This window comes from Oncorhynchus gorbuscha, linkage group LG06, assembly GCF_021184085.1.
Source record: "Oncorhynchus gorbuscha isolate QuinsamMale2020 ecotype Even-year linkage group LG06, OgorEven_v1.0, whole genome shotgun sequence".
Lineage (NCBI taxonomy): Eukaryota > Metazoa > Chordata > Actinopteri > Salmoniformes > Salmonidae > Oncorhynchus > Oncorhynchus gorbuscha.
Genome location: NC_060178.1, coordinates 43,429,409 through 43,453,435, shown reverse-complemented (window position 1 = coordinate 43,453,435; position 24,027 = coordinate 43,429,409). Strand labels below are relative to the sequence as shown.

The following is a 24,027-nucleotide window of genomic DNA, read 5'->3' as shown; positions in this document are numbered from 1 at the left end:
TGTATCTTATACCGTTTTAAAGATTTTTGTGTTTTTGCACCAGATTGTCTGATTTCAAATAGGCTTTACAGCGAAAGCACCACAAATGATTATGTTAGGTCACCACCAAGCCACAGAAAAACACAGCCATTTTTCCAGCCAAAGAGAGGAGTCACAAAAGCACAAATAGAGATAAAATGAATCACTAACCTTTGATGATCTTCATCAGATGACACTCATAGGACTTCATGTTACACAATACATGTATGTTTTGTTTGATAAAGTTCTGTGACTAGGTGCTGACCTAACATAATGGTTTGGTGTGCTTTCGTCGTAAAGCCTTTTTGAAATCGGACACTGTGGCTGGAATTACAGCAAGTTTATTTTTAAAATGGTGTGAAATACTTGTATGTTTGAGGAATTTTAATTATGGGATGTCTGTTGTTTTGAATTTGGCGCCCTGCACTTTCACTGGCACGAATATCCCAGAGAGGTTAAGATGCATCCTTGCGCGTTTTTCTCCCACTGCCTCAATACCATGAAGAGGAACTACGTTGTGGGGAATCTGGAGGTTCTCGCGGTGAAGATGGCATTGGAGGAATGGAGGCACTGGCTAAAAGGGGTGGAACATCCATTAATTGTGTGGACTGACCACAAAAACCTGGAGTATCTCCGCACCGCAAGCTCCTCAACTCCAGGCAAGCGAGATGAGCCCTGCTGTTTACCCGGTTCAACTTTTCCATCTCCTACCGGGCGGGGTCCAAGAACATCAAGCTGGATGCTCTGTCTCATCGCTATAACCCTACGGTTACCTCCCCAGAGCCCGAGACCATCCTTCCCACCTCGTTGCCAGGCATGTCACTCAGCTGGGGTATAGGGAAACAGGTCCGGAATGCGCAGTGTTCCCAGCCGAACCCTGGGGGGGCCCATATAACACAATGTTTGTGCCTGACGCTGACCGCTTCGTGGTCCTGGAGTGGGCTCATTCCTCCCGGGCACTCGTCAGACCCTGGTCTCAGTGCAACAATGCTTTTGGTGGCCTACTATGGTTCAGGATGTTGCCACTTTTGTCGCCGCCTGCACAGTCTGCGCACAGAACAAGACAGTAAGTTACGGCTGGTATTCTCCATCCACTGCCTGTCCCTCAACATCCCTGGTCCCATATATCCCTGGATTTTGTCACAGGCCTCCCCCATCTGAGTATAACACTGCCATCCTGACGGTGCTCGAAAGGTTTTACAAAGCTGCCCGCTTCATTCCTCTCCCCAAACTACCCTCGGCCAAGGAGACAGCCCAGCTTATGGGGCAGCATGTCTTCCGGATCAACGGACTCCCGGTGGACATGGTCTCCGAACGGGGTCCGCAGTTCTTTTCCTGGTTTTGGAAGGTGTTCTGCACGCTCATTGGGTCATCGGCCAGCCTGCCCTCTGGATTCTACCCCTAGTCCAAAGGCCAGTTGGAGCGAGCCAACCAGGACTTAGAGCCGACTCTTCACTGCCTAGTCTCCGCCAACCCTACCATCTGGAGTCAGAAACTGCTATGGGTTGAGTACACCCGCAACACCCTTCTTTGCTCTGCCACGGGTCTCTCATCCTTCGAGTGTTCCTTGCGATATCAGCGAGCGCTCTTCCCCGAGAAAGAGGAGGAAGTCAGCAATCCCTCTGACCAGATGTCATCCGTCACAGTTGCCATACCTGGAAGAGAGCCTGGACCGCTCTGTTGAAGACCACTTCCATGTATAGGTGACAAGTGGCTCGCCACCGGACCCCTGCTCCATGCTATCGGCTCGGGCAGATAGTATCACTCCTGTAAACTTTCCCCGTTTCATCAGCACATTCCCCATCTCTAGAGTCATTAACCCCACTGCTGTTTGTCTTTTGTTACACCCTACTCTCCGTATTCACCCTACTTTCCATATGTTTAGGATTAAGTCCATGTCTCACAGACCTTTGTCTTCTGTTTCCAGGCCCACGCCTCCTCCTTGCGTCATCGATGGCCATTCAGTGTGTTCGACCATGGGGCAGGGGTTTCCAGTACCTGGTTGACAGGGAGGGTTATGGCCTGGAGGAGAGGTGTTGGGTCCCTGCGAGAGACATCCTGGACCCAGGCCTCATCGCCGAGTTCCACCGCCGTCAACCAGGTAGGCATCCAGGTAGAACGCCAGGTGACGCCCCTAGAGGGGGGGGGGGGTTTACTGTCACACCCTGATCTGTTTCACCTGTCTTTGTGATTGTCTCCACACCCCTCCAGGTGTAGCCCACCTTCTCCATTATCAGCTGTGTAATTTATACCTGTGTTATCGGTTTGTCTGTTGCCAGTTAGTCAAGTCAACCAGAGTTTTTGCTCTCAGCTCCTGCTTTTCCCAATATCTCTTTCTCGCCCTCCTGGTTTTGACCCTTGCCTGTCCTGACTGAGGCCGCCTGCCTGATCACTCTGCCTGCCCGTGAGCCTGTCTGCTGACCTTTGCCCCACCTCTGGATTATTGAACTCTGCCTAACCTGAACCTGGGCCTGCCTGCCGTCCGATGAACCTGGTTGGATTATTAAACCATTGTTAATTCTACCTGCCTGCCTGGCAAAATGAGTTGTTGGTGTATAATGGCGTCCGATATCTCGTTGCCCCACCTCTGGTTTACTGACCCCTGCCTGTCTTAACCTGTCTATTGCCTGCCCCTGTTGGATTATTAAACCATTGTTAATTCTACCTGTCTGCACCTGGGTCTTACCTTCTTACCTGATAATATATGTAAATGGATGTTGACTGCAAAATGGCAAAATGAGTTGTTGGTGTATAATGGTGAATGGAAGATCGGCAGTGTCAAGTTAGGCGTTACTCAAAATTACAAACAACAAAAGCAAAAAAAAACTGAGAATTTCAATACATTTAGTTGTTATTTAATTGATTGCTCATGTGCAGACTCGTCACACTCAATGTAAAGCTTTAGAAAATACAATCTCAGTTGTTATTCTGAGTGCTTTCACCTTGGTTGTAAATAAAAAATATATGGCATATTGACAGGTAAACCCTTTTAATTCATATTTCATGATAATTATGTAAAGTAAACATTGAGAATGAGGGCAGCATTAGTGGTCCACATCATAAATATATTCATCATTTCTGTAGGTAGTGATGCATTTCTCTCTTTCCCTTTTCCCATCCCATGTCAATACTCTTAATATTATTAATTGTTTATAGTTCTTTGACAGAAATGTCCCCACAGTTAGTGACCTACCTGTTGTGTCACAAAACCCCATCAACCACTGGCCTTGTCTCTCTGATCATTGTATTTGCACCTGAAAGTGGCAGAATCCCCACTATGCAGTTTTTTTGTGTGCATGCTTCATATTGCACATAAACATGGAAAGTCACTGCCCTTTTTAAAAAGAGTTTTCAACAGGTTTACAATACATAACATCTCTCTCAAATTAAAAAAATAGTTTTAATTGACTCTACACAATACCAAAAGCACTGCTCTTTCCCAGGTAGTGTATAGCTCTCTTAACATGCCCTTTCCAGATCCAATCATTCTTCTTGTCCGCTTCCTTACCATTTTGTCTTCCTGTCCAGACTTCCCACAGTAAGTAGAGTTATCATCACTGAGGTCTCTCTGCGTGATACTTCCTGTGTCTATACCTCCCATTCCTTTCCTTGGCCATGTTGATGCATGCATTGTGCTTGTTGGTCTGCAGGTGGTTCCAGTACTTGATCAGTTCGTTGGGCTGGAACTGGTGGGAGGTGATGAGGTGGCTGTACTTACAGCTGGAGTAGGACACCCTCCAGTGGTTGAAGAGGAACTCGTTGGGTGGCGGTGTGGGGTCTATGCGGAGCTTGGCCAGGCATATACCCACGTAAACGTCCTCCAGGTGCAGCCTCCGTATGCTCAGAGACGCCTGATAGATCCTCTCCGCCATGTCCCCAGATAACACATACCCGGTTCCCGAGCAGAAGATGGGGTACCTCTCGCTAGGGTACAGCTCTGGAGGCATGTACCACTTGCTGTCCTTGTTGCGGTTGGGTGCGTAGCCCCTCATCAGATAGCCAGTGAAGTAGCTCTGTCTGGGTGGGAGTTCGGGCTTCAGCAGCTTCTGGATGAGATACTCCGTGTTAACAAACATGTCACTGTCTGTCTTCATGACATAGTGCACCTGCGGGCAATGGGTGGCCACCCAATTCATGCCCATCAGGGTTTTGATGGTGAGGTTGTAGTATGTGTCCTGATAGTCCTGCTGGATGATGTCATGGTGAACCCAGCTCTCCTCCTCAATAGCGGTCTGGGTGTACCTGTCAGAGCTCCGCCCTAGACCCAGCAGGAAGAGTCGGACGAAACCTAGACCCATGGCCACACTCTCGTTGCTCCACGTCTGCCGGATAGCGTTCCTGGCATCTACCTGGCCTGGCTCTGCAGCGATCAGCAGCACCAAGAACGGGGTACTGTCCCTGCACTTGAAGGGCTCGTTGAGGATGTAGCGGTAGGGCTGGGAATTGAGCCTCCCTCCCACGCCCATCTCCTGCTGTAAACTGTTGTTGGCGCTCATCGAGTTTTCTAGTCCTGTTACACCCACCATGGCTTCCCCTCCACCGCCTCCCTCAGCCTGCTGGGAGCTGAGGTTAAGCTGGGGCTTTGGAGGCACATAGCCTGTCTCTCGCCAAAGGTTCCGCAGACTCAAGCTCTGATTTGCCTCGGTCTTGGCTGTGCGGAAGCCCCTAACGGTGTAGGTCAGGGGGTTGTCACGGGGCCCGGTCCGGCCTGGCAGCCAGTCCTGGTGGCTGAAGAAGAGGAAGAGAGTGAAGAGGAGGGCCAGGGACAGGAGACCTGCCATGTGGGTCCGGAAGAGCGAGCGCTTCATGGTCCAGGTCATCTTCATGGGGCAGCAGTGCCGCCGTCTCCACTGCATGGTGGATCAGCAGGCAGGGGGAGCAGGGGGCTGCAGCTGCTCTGGATGGCGTGGCGGCAGTCACATTCGATCACGTCAAACATGTGTTTGCCAACAGCCAGAGGGTTATCTGAGCTGGCAGATGGGTGGGAGTGAGCCCCCTGGCGAACCTACAAGGCGCCCTGGAAGGGGTTGCTTGAAGCCCCACACAGAGCTAGGAGGGAGATGGGTGAGCCCCCTCGCCGAGCTATTCTTGCATCCCCTGGCAGAGCTAGGAGGGTGCTGACTCTGTTGCCATGGAGGCCGGTCCCAGGCTCTTCACTGGCTCTGCAGACACACCAAGGATCATGCTCCAGGTACGGGCTCCTTCAGATCAGAGACTGGAGTCTCCTTCTTAGTGGATCACCTCTCTTATCTGGGAAGACAGAACAGAGAAACAGGCTTGGCAAATGCTGAGAAATGTTCCTACTACTGTAGAATTGTATGGCGTTGAGTCATACATATGTAAACTGTTTAAATTGTATAGATTTTACTATATCCCCATGAAGAGGAGCAAAGCTTATTTAAAGTTATTCAGCTTTGACTTTGTGTTTAGTTGTTTCTTTGCATTTTATTCCTAGTGGCAGATGATCAAAGTAATTCAGAATGACTCATCTAATCAAATATGAAACCCCTCTGCTGCACTGCATGAGTAATGTACAGTCAAAGAAATAGAATCCAATAGAATGGATTCTATGTGTACAGTATAATGTTAGCCATTCACCATGGTAAATACCTATTGTAGTTTATATTTGCATTTTCCATGAGGTCAGCAAAACCCGACACTCATCTTCACTGGCCTTAAATGTCTGCATCGTAAACACTCCGCCTGTGGTGGATTGTTAATAATGGGGAATTGAGATGGAGTGAAGAGTGTGAGTTCTTACGTCTGGATGATGGCTGCCATGGGTGATAGGGTGTAGGTGCTAGTGGGGAAGGGAGACAGGGGCATGTGTGTCCATGCGTGTGTGCGTGCATTCATACTCACGTGCATGTGTGTGGGTGTTGTAACTATTTATGGTACTATAGATATGTATTAGGGAGCTGTGGAGGTGATATTGCATACATCCATGAGCATGTCATTGTGGATGTATACCAGCAGGGGACTTCTGAGAATGTTATATCAGTTGTGTTTTGCTTTACAGTCTACTTTCTGGTATGCACATAGTACAAATTGCATGGTAAAACAGTAATTACTTAATAATTAGGTAATGACCAGCTGTTCTCTTTCTTTGTGAGTCATTTAAACAACCAGTGCCATGTTCCAGTCGGCATCAATTAGTTCTCTATTATGAGGAATTGTTTGAAGAACCAACTACATTGTTATTACATAATTTTGCAATAACTAGGTAACCAACAGTTGAGCAGGACTGTGAAACAAAGCAGAGCTGTATGTATGAAAACTCCAGAGAGCTAGACTAGCATTAAAACCAGGTCAACATCAACTTCAGTAACCTATCTCTCCTCTCCAGTTCAAGTGCACATAGTATGTGTGGTCTCACTTCAATAGATTAGGCTGCCTACATGGGCGGAGAATTACGTCATAGTTATATAGTTAAAAATGCACCTTTATAATAAAAGCATTACATGCATAATCACATTTGTGGTCACTTTTCAGAATGGTGTTTTCCTTGTTGAAGCCCCCCCAGATCATCACCGATTGTTACGAATCCCTTTTGGCCCGACAGTCTAGGGGGGATGGTAACGAGACCCGTAACAGTCTAGGGGGGATGGTAACGAGACCCGTAACAGTCTAGGGGGGGGATGGTAATGAGACCCGTAACATACCTCATGCAAATTATAATAGTGAAAAAGTAAGAGTGAGAACGAAATAACCACAGACAACTAAATTACGGTCAAACACTCATGGTTTATTTGAAAACACACGGTAATGGGGGAGTAGGAAAAGGGGCTGAGCTGGACCCAAGGAAAGAAATAATAAGTATCCAAAAACACCCCTAAGCTAGACTAGTTTACTTCACCAACAGCTAACTAACTAACCAAAAATATAGTGGGTGGTCCGCCCAGTTCTAACTAGTGTTTTTAAAGAAAGTATTCCTACGGGTAATGTTTGCCCATGGGAGACTTATCTTGGTACCCCGCTTTCCCACCGTCAAACAAACAACATAACAAAACCAATACTCACAGGTGGGGACAAAGTGACATGTAGTTGCAAAAACCCAACAAGAGATCTACAGACAGATGGCATTGACAGAGAGATTAAGCTCTAGAGCAAACAACAGACAGGGTTTTTAAACCAAGGGAAAGGGAATGTGATAGGGTAATGGAAACAGGAGGTGTGTCTTCTGATTAGCGACTGATTGATGACTGATTGGGGAATGATGATTGCCACCTGTAAGGAGAGAAAATAAATACACACACACAGGATACCTGTATCCCTAACACCGATCCTCCGCCAAATTTCACAGTGGGTACGAGACCTGGAGAGGCCTACAAGCCACAGTGTCTCGCACACACTGTGAAATGTGTACAGTCATAGCCACAAGTTTTGAGAAAAACACAAATATACATTTTCACAAAGTCTGATGCCTCAGTTTGTATGATGCCAATTTGCATATACTCCAGAATGTTATGAAGAGTGATCAGATGAATTGCAATTAATTGCAAAGTACGGACCAGCTGACATCATGTCAGTGATTCTCTTGTTGGCACAGGTGAGGACAAGGCCGGAGATCACTCTGTCATGCTGATTGAGTTCGAATAACAGACTGGAAGCTTCGACAGGAGGGCGGTACTTGGAATCATTGTTCTTCCTCTGTCAACCATGGTTACCTGCAAGGAAACACGTGCCGTCATCATTGCTGTGCACAAAAAGGGCTTCACAGGCAAGGACATTGCTGCCAGTAAGATTGCACCTAAATCAACAATTTATTGGATCATCAAGAACTTCAAGGAGAGCGGTTCAATTGTTGTGATGAAGGCTTCAGGGTGCCCAAGAAAGTCCAGCAACCACCAGGAACGTTTCCTAAAGTTGACTCAGCTGCGGGATAAGGGTACCACCAGTACAGAGCTTGTTCCGGAACGGCAGCAGGCAGGTGTGAGTGCATCTGCACGCATAGTGAGGCGAAGACTTCTGGAGGATGGCTCGGTGTCAAGAAGGGCAGCAAAGAAGCCACTTCTCTCCAGGAAAAACATCAGGGACAGATTCTGCAAAAGGTACAGGGATTGGACTGCTGAGGACTGGGGTAAAGTCATTTTCTCTGATGAATCCCCTTTCCAATTGTTTGGGGCATCCGGAACAAAGCTTGTCCGGACAAGACAAGGTGAGTGCTACCATCAGTCCTGTTTCATGCCAACAGTAAAGCACCTTGAGACCATTCATGTGTGGGGTTGCTTCTCAGCCAAGGGAGTGGGCTCAATCACATTTTGCGTAAGAACACAGCCATAAATAAAGAATGGTACCAACACATCCTCCGAGAGCAACTTCTCCCAACCATCCAGGAACAATTTGGTGACGAACAATGCCAGCATGATGGAGCAGCTTGGCATAAGTTAAAAGTGATAACTAAGTGGCTTGGGGAACAAAACATTGATATTTTGGGTCCATGGCCTGGAAACTCCCCCGACCTTAATCCCATTGAGAACTTGTGGTCAATCCTCAAGAGGCGGGTGGACACACAAAACCCCACAAATTCTGACAAACTCCAAGCATTGATTATGCAAGAATGGGCTGCCATCAGTCAGGATGTGGTCCAGAAGTGAATTGAAAGCATGGGCGGATTGCAGAGGTCTTGAAAAAGAAGGGTCAACACTGCAAATATTGACTCTTTGCATCAACTTCATGTAATTGTCAATAAAATCCTTTGACACTTATGAAATCCTTGTAATTATACTTCATTATTGCATAGCAACATCTGACAAAAATATCTAAAGACACTGAAGCAGCAAACTTTGTGGAAATTAATATTAGTATGTATGTTCAAATTTAATTTTTGACGAAAATTGAATAAAAGTGTCCGATCCTTAACAGCCTTCACTCTTCTAGGAAGGCTTTCCACTACATGTTTGAACATTGCTGTGGGGACTTGCTTCCACAAGAGCATTAGTGAAGTCATCACTGATGTTGGGAGATTAAGTCTGGCTCACAGTCGGCATTCCAATTCATCCCAAAGGTGTTTGATGGGGTTGAGGTCAGGGCTCTGTGCAGGCCAGTCAAGTTCCTCCACACTGATCTGTGGGGACTTGCTTCCATTCAGACACAAGGGCATTAGTGAAGTCGGCACTGATATTGGGAGATTAAGTCTGGCTCGCAGTCGGCATTCCAATTCATCCCAAAGGTGTTTGATGGGGTTGAAGTCAGGGCTCTGTGCAGGCCAGTCAAGTTCCTCCACAATGATCTCGGCAAACCATTTCTGTATGGACCTCGCTTTGTGCACGGGGGCATTGTCATGCTGAAACAGGGAAGGGCCTTCCCCAAACTCTTCCCAAAAAGTTGGAAGCACAGAATCGTCTAGAATGCCTATGTATGCTCTTAACGCTAAAGGGCCTAGCCAGACCATGAAGAACAGCCCCAGACCATTCCTCATCCACCAAACTTTACAGTTGGCAAATTCATTCGGGCAGGTAGCGCTCTACTGGTATCTGCCAAACTCAGATTTGTCCATATGGCTGCCAGAAGGTGAAGCGTGATTCATCACTCCAGAGAACATGTTTCCACTGCTCCAATGGCGGAGAGCTTTACACTACTCCAGCCAATGCTAGGCATTCCGCATGGTGATCTTAGGCTTGTGTGCGGCTGCTCAGCCATGGATACCCATTTTCTTATGCTTCACAACGAATAGTTGTTGTGCTGAAGTTGTTTCCAGAGGCAGTTTTGAACTCGGTAGTGAGTGTTACAACCGAGGACTGATGATGACTTGGCGGTCCTGCTCGGTGAGCTTGTGTGGCCTACTACTTTGCGGCTGAGCTGTTGTTGCTCCTAGACGTTTCCACTTCACAAGAAAAGCACTTACATTTGACCGGGGCAGCTAGCAGGGCAGATATTTGATGAACTGACTTGTTGGAAAGGTGGCATCCTATGACGGTAAGGCCATTCTACTGCCAATGTTTCCCTATGGATATTGCATGGCTGGGTGCTTGATTCTATACACCTGTCAGCAATGGGTGTGGCTGAAATAGTCAAATCAAATCCAATTTTATTTGTTACGTGCGCCGAATACAACAGGTATTCTTACAGTGAAATGTTTACTTACAAATAAGGCAAAAAAAGGTCTTAGGTGTACAATAGGTAAGTAAAGAAATTAAACAACTGTAAAAAGACAGGCTTTTTTCAATAACGAGGCTATAAAAGTAGCGAGGCTACATGCAGACATCGGTTAGTCAGGCTGATTGAGGTAGTATGTAGATGGAGATATGGTTAAAGTGACTATGCATATATGATGAACAGAGAGTAGTAGTAGCGTAAAGGAAGGGTTGGCGGGTGGAATCCACTACTTAGAAGGAGTATATATAGTGTATAACACAACAGGAAAATAAAGCATTTGTCTGGTACTAGAACTGTAAGTAAACTCCTTAGGGCTAGTGGGCTGGTGATGATGGAGGTAGAATGGAATGGTAGGGGGGCTTCTTGCATATCATCAGCCGGGTTTAATGCCAGGGGCGGAAGTATAAATTGCAGGTTTGCACAACATGACGCTGGCTAACGCTACTCTGCACCGCTCTGGTGAGCCTGTGTCATCAGCCCCCCGCCGCTCCATGCCTCACCAGCCGGGACGGAGATTCATCTGTCAAAGGAAATTTCAGGCTCCAGCAAGCAGTATTGCAAGAGCCTCCGCCAGCCACCGGCGATATCAGCCTTCATCCACCATTCACCTTGCACCTCCAGCTTATCAATACCTCGCCTGCCTGCCTCTCTGCCTGCGTGGAGAGAAGCCACCCTGCCATCTCTCTCTCTATGAGTACACACACATACACAGACATTCACACACACACACAAACATGCTGCCAGATATTGGCAGGCTGAGGGGCCTACGTTTCTTTCCATATAATTGAGACACAAACAGCTCAGTTCCTGAATTCTTACGCCATTTCTTTCTCTCTTACTTTCAATTTGTTTGTTTATTGGCATTGTGTTTGTTCATGTGTTATGATGTGTAATGTTAGAAGTTGAGAGTGAGTGAGTGAGTGAGTGAGTGAGTGAGTGAGTGAGTGAGTGAGTGAGTGAGTGAGTGAGTGAGTGAGTGAGTGAGTGAGTGAGTGAGTGAGTGAGTGAGTGAGTGAGTGAGTGAGTGAGTGAGAGAGAGAGAGAGGGAGAAAGTGTTTACTCATTTGTCACAACAACTGGATGGGAGCATGCTAACCTTTTGAGCTTAATGTGCTTACCTTGTGCAGGCAATTAGGGCAGGATGAGAGTGGCCAAGGCTGGCTTTGCTTTAAAGGTTAACACACTTTACATCAGAGCAAATCAAATGCCCGAAAGGTTTCTGTTGTCGACTATACATGGAATAATTATCAGGAGTCTAATACAGTATGCACACACGTGTGGGAGCACAAGCACATTCGCAGGAGAGGAGATGTCGACGTGTTGTTTGTCAAATCAAATCAAATGTTATTGGTCACATATATGTGTTTAGCAGATGTTATTGTGGGTGTAGGGAAATGCTTGTGCTTCTAGTTCCGACAGTCCAGCAATATCTAACAAGTAATATCTAACAATTTCACAACATATACCCAATACACACAAATCTAAGTAAGGAATGGAATAAATAATGTATAAATATATGGAGGAGCAATATCAGAGCGGCATAGACTAAGATACAGTAGAATAGTATAGAATACAGTATATACATGTGAGATGAGTAATGCAAGATATGTAAACATTATTAAATTGACTTGCGTTTAATTCATTAAAGTGGCCAGTGATTTAAAGTCTATGCATAAGGCACTCACAACGCCTGTAAAGTCCTAGTGATGGATATTTAACAGTCTGATGGCCCCGTCGATGTGGATAGGGGGATGTTCCCTCTGCTGTTCCCTGAAGTCCACCATCATCTCCTGTGTTTAGTTGACGTTGAGTGAGAGGTTATTTTCCTGGCACCACACCCCCAGAGCCCTCACCTCCTCCCTGTAGACTGTCTCATCATCGTTGTTGGTAATCAAGCCAACCGCTGTTGTGTGATCTGCCAACTTGATGATTGAGTTGGAGGTGTGCATGACCACGCAGTCATGGGTGAACAGGGAGTACAGGAGGGGGCTAAATAAGCACCCTTGTGGGGCCCCAGTGTCCCAGTCTTCACCACCTGGGTGCAGATTGTTAGGAATACATAGGCATTCCTCTTGTCAAAATGGGATAGGGCAGTGTGCAGTGTGATGGCGATTGCATCGTCTGTGGACCTATTGGGGCGGTAAGCAAATTGAAGTGGGTCGAGGGTGACAGGGTGACAGATGGAGGTGATATGGTCCTTGACTAGTCTCTCAAAGCACTTCATGATGATAGTCATTTAGTTGTTACCTTTGCATTCTTGGGTAGAGGAACAATGGTGGCCATATTGAAGCATGTGGGGACAGCAGACTGGGATAGGGAGAGATTTAATATGTCCGTAAACACACCAGCCAGCTGATCTATGCATGCTCTGAGGACGTGGCTAGGGATGCCATCTGGGCCGGCATCCCTGCAATGGTTAACACGTTTAAATGTCTTACTCACTTCGGCCACGGAGAAGGAGAGCCCACAGTCCTTGGTAGCGGGCCACATCGTTGGCCCTGTGTTATCCCCAACGTGGGCAAAGAACCTGTTAAGCTTGTCCGGAAGCAAGATGTCAGTGTCCGCGACGTGGCTGGTTTTCCTTTTGTAGTCTGTGATTGTCTGTAGACCCTGCCACATACGTTTTGTGTCTGAGCCGTTGAATTGCGACTCTAATTTGTCTCTATACTGACGTTTTGGCTGTTTGATTGCTTTAATGAGGGAATAACTACACTGTTTGTATTCGGCCATATTCCCAGCCACCTTGCCATGGTTAAATGCGATGGTTTGCGCTTTCAATTTTGTGTGAATGCTGCCATCAATCCACGGTTTCTTGTTAGGGTAGGTTATAATAGTCACAGTGGGTAGAACATCTCCTATACACTTCCTGATTACACCGTTGTCTAATCAAGTGAAATTTCACACCGTCTGATCAGGCATCAGGCAGGCATCTCTTTTGGTAGCGTTTCAGTGATTAGGCTGAACGTGATGCTTCATTAATGTATTTCCTTGCCTCCCATCACTGTCACACCAGCCAATTAGTTACAGTAGTGATAATTGAGGCCCCAGCAGTTCCACCTCAGTAAAAAATATCAAAGACTGCATGGTAATATTTTAATCCAGCTAATGACTGATGCTTCTCAAATCACACCTAATGATAGATTTCACCATTTAATGGCGTCTAACAGAACACCAAGGCCCAAAATGTCCAAATGAAGAGTTTCTTTCCAAACCATTATATATCCATTTTCAGAAATGTTGGTAAATCAGCTATTATTGTTTAAAGAACCTATGAAAGAGATTGATGTGTTTTATCAGTATCTACAGTGCCTTGCAAAAGTATTCATGCCCCATGGGTTTTTTCCAATTTTGTTGCATTACAACCTGTAATGTAATTTGATTTTTATTTGGATTTCATGTAATGTACATACACTACCGGTCAAAAGTATTTGGAACACCTACTCATTCAAGGGTTTTTCTTTATTTGTACTATTTTTTACATTGTAGAATAATAGTGAAGACCTCAAAACTATAAAATAACACATATGGAATCATGTAGTAACCAAAAAAGTGTTTAACAAATCTAAATATATTTTATATTTGAGATTCTTCAAATAGCCACCCTTTGCCTTGATGACAGCTTTGCACATTCTTGCCATTCTCTCAACCAGCTTAATGAAGTAGTCACCTGGAATTCATTTCAATTAAAAGGTGTGCCTTGTTAAAACTTCTTGTGGCTCTCAAACCCGGATCCGGGAGTGTAATCATAGTCTCAAACGAATTACCATAACGCAGCGGACATAAATACCACTAGAAAATGTTCCTATTCATAAAAATCACAAATTAATTATATTGAGACACAGCTTAGCCTTTTGTTAGTCAAACTGTCATCTCAGATTTTCAAAATATGCTTTACAGCCAACGCTAGACAAGCATTTGTGTAAGTTTATCATGGCATAATGCTATGCTAGGCTCTGCTGGCAGCAGGCAACATTTTTACAAAAATAAGAAAAGCAATCAAATTAAATCATTTACCTTTGCTTTGAAGAACTTCAGATGTTTTCACTCAGGAGACTCCCAGTTAGATAGCAAATGTTCCTTTTTTCCCAAAATATTATTTTTGTAGGTGAAATAGTTCCCGTTTGTTCGTCACATTTGGCTGAGAAATCGACCAGAAAATGTGGTCACTACAACTGCAAACCTTTTTCAAAATTAGCTCCATAATATCAACAGAAATGTGGCAAACGTTGTTTAGAATCAGTCCTCAAGGTGTTTTTAACATATCTATTTGATAATATATCCGTCGACAAAATTGGTTTCTCATAAGAAGTGATTGGAAAAATGGCTACCTCAGTACTTTACGCAAGATTTTTGGCGGGAGACATCATGTGACCACTTGCTAAATGTGGTCCCTTATGGCTAATCTTCAACATAAATGCGTAAAAAGACGTCACAATGCTGTAGACACGTAGAAAATGTAAGCTCATTCGTAGCTCATTCACAGCCATATAAGGAGTCATTGGCATGAGGCGGTTTCAAAAAATGCGGCACTTCCTGATTGGATTTTTATCTGGGTTTTGCCTGTAACAGCAGTTCTGTTGCACTCACAGACAATATCTTTGCAGTTTTGGAAACGATAGAGTGTTTTCTACCCAGCTGTCAATTATATGCATAGTCGAGCATCTTTTCCTGACAAAATATCTTGTTTAAAACAGGAACGTTTTTTATCCAAAAATTAAAATACTGCCCCCTAGTCGTAAAAGGTTCAAAGATCATTTGTGGAATTACTTCTTAATCCATTTGAGCCAATCAGTTGTATTGTGACAAGGTAGTGGTGGTGTACAGAAGATGGCCCTATTTGGTAAAAGACCAAGTCCATATTATGGCAAGAACAACTCAAATAAGCAAAGAGAAATGACAATCCATCATTACTTTAAGACATGAAGGTCAGTCACTACGGAAAATTTCAAGAACTTGGAAAGTTTCTTCAAGTGCAGTCACAAAAACCATCAAGCGCTATGATGAAACTGCCTCTCATGAGGACTGCCACATGTATGGAAGACCCAGAGTTACATCTGCTGCAGAGGATAGGTTCATTCGAGTTATCTGCCCCAGAAATTGCTGCCAAAATAAGTGCTTCACAGAGTTTAATTAACAGACATTTCATCATCAACTGTTCAGAGGAGACTGTGTGAATCAGGCCTTCATGATCGAATTTCTGCAAAGAAACCAATACTAAAGGACACCGATAATAAGAAGAGAATTGCTTGGGCCAAGAAACACGAGCAATGGACATTAGACCGGTGGAAATGTGTTTTGGAAATAAACTCTTCAAATGTTTTTTTTTGTTTTTGTGACAGTCAAACCGAGTTTAAAGATTAACATTGTGTAAGTTTTTCATCCTATTAAAGTCCATGGTCTAATATGTTGACGGTCAGTTATTATAAATGCGAGCCTTGTCAGAGTATCGATCGTTCTTTGTTTCATAGTTGCCATTGGCACTCTGTCAAATGCAGTCTGATATTCAATACTGAGCTGTGTGTGATGCTATATGTTTGTTTATTGAGGCCAAAACAAAGGTCTCTGGATAGTAATTTTTGGGGGGACTGGTTTATTTGATGACACAAATGACCTTATGTATACCAGACAAATGCTGCTGAAATCCGACCAGCTGACAACTAACTGCATGTTGGGCTGAATGGGTCTAGAGAGGACATTGTGGTGCACACAATACATGTGATTGAATAAACCATTCAAGGTAGACTACTCTTCACACGTACCTCAACCATAACTGTGATATTTGTTTTGATAAAGCAATCTCACAAGTTTTCAATATGTGTACATGTTATGACTGTAATACAATGCTATGGCTGTATTCCCCTATTGTTACAGCCAGACTCCGTGAGGGTCAGTCTGAGGCCAAAGCATTAACTTAGAACTACCCCTCCCGGGAGAATTGTCATCAACTGACAATAATTAGCATAATGCAACAGCCAAAAAATATTTATAGAAAATATTATTATTCATGAAATCACAAGTGAAATATAGTGAAACACAGCGTAGGCTTTTGTTAATCACCCTGTCATCTCTGATTTTGAGATTATGCTTTACAGCCAAAGCAAGATAAGCATTTGTTTAAGTTTATCGATAGCCTAGCATAGCATTATGTGCAGCTAGCAGTAGGCAACTTGGTCACGGAAATCAGAAAAGCAATCAAATTAAATTGTTTACCTATGATAAGCTTCAGATGTTTTCAGTCACGAGACTCCCAGTTAGACAGCAAATTTTATTTTGTCCCATAAAGATTATTTTTATAGCCGAAATATCTCAGATTATACTTCATGTTTGGTTGAGAAATCCACCGGAAACTGCGCTCACGACAACGCCGAAAAATATTCCAAATTAGATCCATAATATCGACAGAAACATGGCAAACATTTTTTATAATCAATCCTCAAGGTGTCTTTCAAATATCTTTTTGATAATATATCAACCGGGACAGGTAGCTTCTTAGTAGGAAAGAGAGAAACAATGGCCGCATTTGTCTATTACGCACAAATCACTCTGAGAGCCACCAGCTGACCACTGACACAATGTTGTCGTTCAGGCTCATTTTTCAAAATAAACGCCTGAAACTATGTATTGTGACACAAGACACATTAGGGAAGCCATAGAAAAAGGAATCCGGTTGATATCCCATTCACTGCTCAATAGGGACGCATAGGAACGCAGAGCTTTCTAAATAAGAGTCCCTTCCTGATTGGATTTTTCTCAGGCTTTCGCCTGCAATATCAGTTCTGTTATACTCACAGACAATATTTTTACCGTTTTTGGAAACTTTAGAGTGTTTTCTATCCTAAGCTGTCAATTATATGCATATTCTAGCATCTTGTCCTGACAAAATAGCCCGTTTACTTTGGGAACGTTATTTTTCCAAAAACGAAAATAGTGCTCCTTAGTTTCAAGAGGTTAGTTAAGCAGTTATCACTCAACCCAAACCTCAGTCGGAACATGCCATTTTTTCTAAGAATAGCCTTTATGCTCTTTCCATCCAGTGCTGATGTCTTCAAAATCAAATCAAATTTTATTTGTCACATACACATGGTTAGCAGATGTTAATGCGAGTGTAGCGAAATGCTTGTGCTTCTAGTTCCGACAATGCAGTGATAACCAACAAGTAATCTAACTAACAATTCCAAAACTACTGTCTTATACACAGTGTAAGGGGATAAGGAACATGTACATAAGGATATATGAATGAGTGATGGTACAGAGCAGCATACAGTAGATGGTATCGAGTACAGTATATACATATGAGATGAGTGTGTAGACAAAGTAAACAAAGTGGCATAGTTAAAGTGGCTAGTGATACATGTGTTACATAAGGATGCAGTCGATGATGTAGAGTACAGTATATACATATGCATATGAGATGAATAATGTAGGGTAAGTGTGTGTGTGTGTGTGTGTGTTTGTGTGTGCTGCTTCCCCAGAACGGGTCTAAATGAATTGCTTAGTGTTCTGAAATTTCACACGGTACCTCTGACCCCATCGCTCTCACATCTAAAGGCATTTTAATCTGATGTTATGATTATAAATAACTTAGAGGCTTGTGTTGTTATTACCATCATCCTGAACAACATTTACAGCAATGTTCAAGTAGGCCTAGTGGAGACGTGAATATGGGTCTGATTGAATCTACTCACAACTTTACTTTGTATTCTTACGTTCTGTCCTCTGTGGGTTGACTTCTTAGTTTTCTGGGTTTTTTCAAACATGGGGAATGTACTGGGAATTACATGCTATTGTGCTTCATTCGGTGCGAGTGTATTATTTGTATATTGGTTTCTGGTAAACGTACACCTTCACTCCTCTTTCTTTCTTGCTTTCTGTCTCTTTCTCATTCTCTGTGTTCAATCGTGGCTTGTTTGTTCTGTGTCTATCTGGATAATCTTGAGTACAAGCAGGAAAGGCAGGCCTTGAGAAAATGTGTGTGTGGGCTAATGTTACTGGATTGACGGGGTGTTACTTTACTTCATCGCCTAGGCGCTGGTCAAATTTAGGCCAGGCCACCGGAGCCCCCCTGTACAGAAATCCACATCTGATGTACACACAGCCATATCTGATGCCTTCGAATCACATTCAGCCGTAGCAACTCGGAGGCATTTTCTGATACTGTATTAGTATTTATGAGATATACAGCAAACCCTCAGAATGGGTGCAGCTTAGTATGAATCGTTTAATTAAATGAGAATAGGTGATCTTTGTTGACGATGCAGCTGCTGTTGGGTTATATGTGTGTGTGTCATAGACTTAATCACTGTATTATGTTGTGTCTGTGTGCGTCATAGGTGAATTCACTATGTTGGGTTGTGTGTGTCTTGTGCATTAAGTCATTTTGCTGGGTTGTTTGTGTGTCATCTGTTAAGCTGCTGTGTTGGGTTTTGTGTGTTTGCAGGTTAATCTGCTGCAATAAATGATGACGTGCTTTGAAAATGAGATCCTTTTTAAGTTTCTTAATAGAGGGGGAATCCTGCGAACCAGATGAAGAGCCAAACCTCATGCATTTTAAAGGAACATCTCAGCAATTAGCCATCCCTAAGCATCTGGGCCAGTGTGCCAATTTCCCCAGTCAGTGGGATGGACATGATGCATTGGATAGAGACAGTGTTAATTGAATTGGATCAATGAGATCTGCCCGGCGTGCCAGCATGAATCACTGGATCAGGCAGGTAATGGTTTTGAAAGGGCTGTAAACGACAGAGCTGTGAGCCTGGCTATGCTGTGGGAAGAGGATATATTGGTAGATGGATGCATAGATGGATAGCACATTTACTATTATGATTTTAACACCCACAGTTTTCAATTTAATGCTTTCTTAGAAATTATGTGACCATCTCAAATAGAGTTAAACTAAAACTTTGACAAAGTGTTGACAAATTAACACCCCAAGATTGTTGGGTGTTGCAAATTCCGACTGAAATTAATACTTTATTAGAGCTAATGCTGTTACACTTCCTCTGTGTTAGGGAATTAACACCTGTAGTGTTACAGTAACACATTTTGGGGTTGTGTTTTAACACTGTAGAGTGTAAAGCTTTATTTGCATATTTATTTCCCAGGGTGCCTTTCAAGGGAATTTTAGGGGTTCCTGCACGACTGTGTTTGCTAGTGACAGAGACAAGGCTGTTGCATTTGATGGCTTTCAGTCTTATAGCCTTCACCAACTAAAGTTACATTATTTATGACAATACAAAACTTTTTTGGGACAATACCATACTTTGACAGCCTAGCTCTACCCTAGCACAGTGGCCTTAAACTCATGGTTTGTAGGCCACTTTGGCAAGTCACATTATGCTGGCTTGCAAAGTGTTATACCATTCTTATAGGATATCTAACAATTGGAACTTTAAATCACCTGAAATCTGTTGTTAGAATGACTGCCAAGGTAGGAACAATGATACATGAGACTATCTAAACTGGAGAAACCAACTCAATAATTAGTGAAATAAGCTTAATAACATACAGATTGGATTCGTTTAGAAATATCTGTTATTTAGTGTATTGTTACTTTGTGTAGTAGAAGATCAATTATTAAATCAATGTCCACAAGAAACATACACATATATATAGATAAAAAAACAACTATTCTAAAAAGCCACCTGCAGCAAAGCATGCTGGGAAATATAATAATGAGGCCTCTCCCGCTGTCTTTAACTCAGAGAGTTAATGATAATTAACTCAACGCAGTATAGTATTCTACTGTGATTCAAAGAACACTTAATTTATTCACTGCAGGTGGTGTCAATTTCAATGCCACTGATGTAAGCACCACTAGAATCAACACTCAGGTATAACACTCACAACACTTTTTACCTCAAACTGAGATTTTAACACCCACAAATGTTCTGTGAAGCGAGAGAGGAGGATGGGAGAGAGGAGAATGGAGGGGGGGGGGTAAATTAATAATGAGGATTGGGGGAGGTTGAGTGCCAGAGCTGATGAAACATATAGTACTGTACCTCCTCATGTGACTGGCAGACGGACTGTGTGATCACTGGTGCCGTCTGTCGACACACTCGGCACGCCAACACTGCTGCTCTTCTCAGAAATCTGGGGTAATGTCCACTTCCACCCTGTCTGCCTAATCACGCAACACACATCCACCTCACCCGGGTCTGAATGAATTATGGTTGGTGTAACACTCATCCATTTGTCACAGTGCGTTCCACAGCCTGTGTCCTCTCCTCCTCTGCCTCACCAAGACTTCAGGTTTAGGGTTATTTCTCCCCTATTTTCAATCCTCGTCTCAGCACTACACCTTTCCTATCTCTCCAACGGTCGCACCGGTTTCTCTCTTTCTCCTCCTGTCCCCACTTCCCTTATTGCAATGTGCCCGAAAATAAAACAGAAGCCTTCACTGTGCCATTTGTTTCCTCTTCACTGCTCTTTTATGTATCTGTTATCCTCAGCCTGCTCTGCTGAAGGAAAGGAAAGCAGTGCTGAGGGACGACAGAGCCGAGCTGTGGTTGAAGTGCTGCGGCTAGTCCCTCATGTTGCTAGGCAGTCTGACAGAGAGAGAGAGAGAAAGGAAAAGAGAAAAAACCCTCCACTCAGGGTTTCTGAGGATGGCTGCAGTAGAACATGATCCTGAATCTCGAGGAAAAAGCTCTCGTTCCTATTTTTCTTTCTCTCTCTCCCTCTCTCTGTCCAGCTCTTCTCCTCTCGGCTGGGCTCCGTTGTTCTGCAGCGGGAGAAGAAGTAGCAGCTGTAGCGTGGAAGCAGAGGCAGAGGCAGGCTGACAGACTCTGCTACACTGACTGAGCTCTCAAACGTCACTGCATATTTAGCAGAGGGGGTCACACGTGATCCACGTGACCCGTTTTAGATTCACTCCGGTCCTCTACCCTCCTCCCCTCCTCACCTAAAGGGATTTAATTCTGTGTGGGCTTGATGGATGGACACGTTTTTTTCCTCACACACACACCATACAAATGTACAAGTTTATGAAAACCCCGTGTCGGATTCTTCATGAACTGTAACTCTGTGGTTCAGTATCATAATAGCCGATGAGAGCTATGTGATGCAGATGGGACGAACACTGTAAATATTGTAAGGTATCTCAGCGGCACGGGTGAGGGACTACATAATTAATAGGATACCTCTGGTTGACAGAACTGCTTTTGCGGCCATTAGCTCTGCTACTAGGCCAGGGAGAGAGTATATGTCAGTAGAAAGTAAAGCTTAGTCTGTGATTGATTCACCCACAGCTGCCAGGTTACAGGCAGTGCCTTGGCACATTAATATCATGTGGCATTTATTAGATAGGTGACTTCCTGGACTCGTCTGGCCTGGCTGAACAAGGGAACAGCTAGCGTATCAAAATTAAAATTGTCATCATTAATTGTCAGCGTGGGGAGGAATACTCTCACACAGGTTCTTCTCTCTCTCGCTTTATTTATCGCTTGTGTCTTTCATATAAACGCTCACATATTGTAGATTAGAAGACATGCCAACTCTGCAGAGGCTATGGACATACACCAGCCTGCTGAGCATTCACATGCTGGTCATTTATTTGATTGAATGATTGATCTTATTTGTTCATAAAATGAAGCTGCCTCAGTTAAAATCAACATTGGCCTACATATTTAATGTGCATTATGCAGCATCTACAATTTGCAAGAGTTCTACAGTTAATGTAGATTGAAAAATGTTTTCATGCAGCTGATGTAACGGTTCTCTTGTGGTGAAGGAGAGTCGGACCAAAATGCAGCGTGTAGATTGTGATCCATGTTTTAATGAACAAACGTAACACGAATCTAAATACAAACACTACAAAAAACAATAAACATAATGAAAACCGAAACAGCCTATACTTGTGTAAACTAACACAGAGACAAGAACAAGGACACTAAGGACAATCACCTATGACAAACTCAAAGAATATGGCTGCCTAAATATGGTTCCCAATCAGAGACAACGATAAACACCTGCCTCTGATTGAGAACCACTCCAGACAGCCATAGACTTTGCTAGATCACCCCACTAGCTACAATCCCAATATATACACACCACATACAAAAACCCATGCCACATCCTGGCCTGACCCAATACATGAAGATAAACACAAAATACTTCGACCAGGGCGTGTCAGAACCCCCCCCCCCTAAGGACTCCCGAATGCATCTCAAAACAATAGGGAGGGTCCGGGTGGGCGTCTGTCCATGGTGGCGGCTCCAGCGTGGGACGTTGACCCCACTCAGTCAATGTCTTAATCCCCTCTCCTCGCGTCCCTGGATAGTCCACCCTCGCCGCCGACCATGGCCTAGTAGTCCTCACCCAGAACCCCACTGGACTGAGGAGCAGATCGGGACTGAAGGGCAGCTCGGGACTGAGGGAAAGCTCGGGAGTGAGAGAAAGCTCGGGAGTGAGAGAAATCTCACTCGCGGATCTGGAAGAGTCTGGTTGACTGGTGCATAGCCCGGTGCTGAATTCTGAACTTATGCACTTCTGAGGGATTGTATGAATAACCATAGATACAATAGCTTTTATTTTTTTAGTGTTATCATCCTGTGGAGCTCTGCCTTGTGCCTTGCTGTGTAGAATTAACAATATAGTGTTTAGTAACAGAAGGTTAAAGAAGGTGTGCTTTGGCTCAGTACAGACAATAAGGCCGCACACTGTCAATAAAATAAATGTAGTGCCAGCCAGGGACCACAATATAGCTAGTTCACAAATAGACATCTGTTTTTGAAATATTTTTTTCAGTCACAGCCATTCCTTTTCTGCGCAAAGCAATCAGTTCAAATACAAATAGCCCACACATTAGCATAGCAAACTGAATGCACCTTACCATTTGAATAATGTCTCATTTCTATGCTTTCCATCATAGCCCATTCTCCATATTTGTGAAGGCTGAAAAGAACTGTCCAGTGACAAAGCGAATAATAAATGTTTTTCTAGCTACCTATTTTTATTATACAGTACATTGACATTTTGCCCAATTTTATTTTACAATAGTCTTCTTTGTTTTAATTTTCTTCTTTCATCTCCATGCTAGGGCTTTTAGGGGGTGCAGTTGCAGATGAACTGGGAGTTATCCCCTGAATGCAGAAGCAATATCCTGAAGCAAAAGCCTCAAGCATGGTGATGTCTCAGAATCTCTTTGTCCTCAGATTTATGCCTTACTGTAGATTCTTAACCAGAGACCCTACTTGAGCATTGCCACACAAGAGAAAACGTTTAAACATTCTCTAATTTAGCCTAATCAATAAACCAATGTTTGTTTTGTGAAATAATACAGTGACTCTAGAGGGATAAAGTATATTACAGTTCATTTTGTCTTGTTGTAATGTGTACACTGGGAGTTGGGAAGCAAGTAAAGGGATTGAATAATTTAATAAAGAAATAGAACGAAGTACAAAACAAGAAATACGAAAAGCGTACAGACATGAAATCCAAACAGAGTCAGTAACGCCTGGGGAAGAAACCAAAGGGAGTGACAGATATATGAAAGGTAATCAAGAAGGTGATGAAATCCAGGTGAGACTGATGGGGCGCTGGTGCACGTAACGATGGTGACAGGTGTGCGTAATAATGGGCACCCTGGTGACCTAGAGCCCCGGACGGGGAGTATACGTGACAGTAGCCCCTCCTTGACACACATCTACAGCCAAAGGACACCGACTGGTCAGACTGGTCACCTCTGCTGAGGCGCGGGAACCTGTCAAGCCGGATGAGGCGTGGGAGCCTGTCAAGTCTTGTGAACCTGCCGAGCCAGCTAAGGCATGGAAGCCTAACGAGCTTGCTGGGGCATCCACTGTAGACTCAGCACCAGACGCTTGACCGGCCAACAGAGTCTTGTGAACCTGATGAGCCTGCTGATGCATCCTCGGTTGCTCCGGCAGCAGCATCCCGACCCAACGTCACCTA

General features: G+C 44.0%; 1 protein-coding gene across 1 annotated transcript; it reads right to left on the bottom strand.

Moving 5' to 3' along the window:
- Positions 1–2,845: 2,845 nt before the first annotated feature.
- Positions 2,846–20,900, bottom strand: LOC124037148 (beta-1,3-galactosyltransferase 2-like). Its single transcript, XM_046351810.1, has 2 exons — positions 20,118–20,900; positions 2,846–5,268 (listed from the first exon to the last, which is right to left on the bottom strand). Exon 2 carries the CDS (start codon positions 4,872–4,874, stop codon positions 3,573–3,575), a length of 1,302 nt encoding a protein of 433 aa, XP_046207766.1. The 5' UTR covers positions 4,875–5,268; positions 20,118–20,900; the 3' UTR covers positions 2,846–3,572.
- Positions 20,901–24,027: the final 3,127 nt, after the last annotated feature.

What these genes read in the sequence shown, in the direction of transcription:
- LOC124037148 (XM_046351810.1), bottom strand. Translation starts at nt 4,874, where the DNA reads ATGCAGTGGAGACGGCGGCACTGCTGCCCCATGAAGATGACCTGGACC.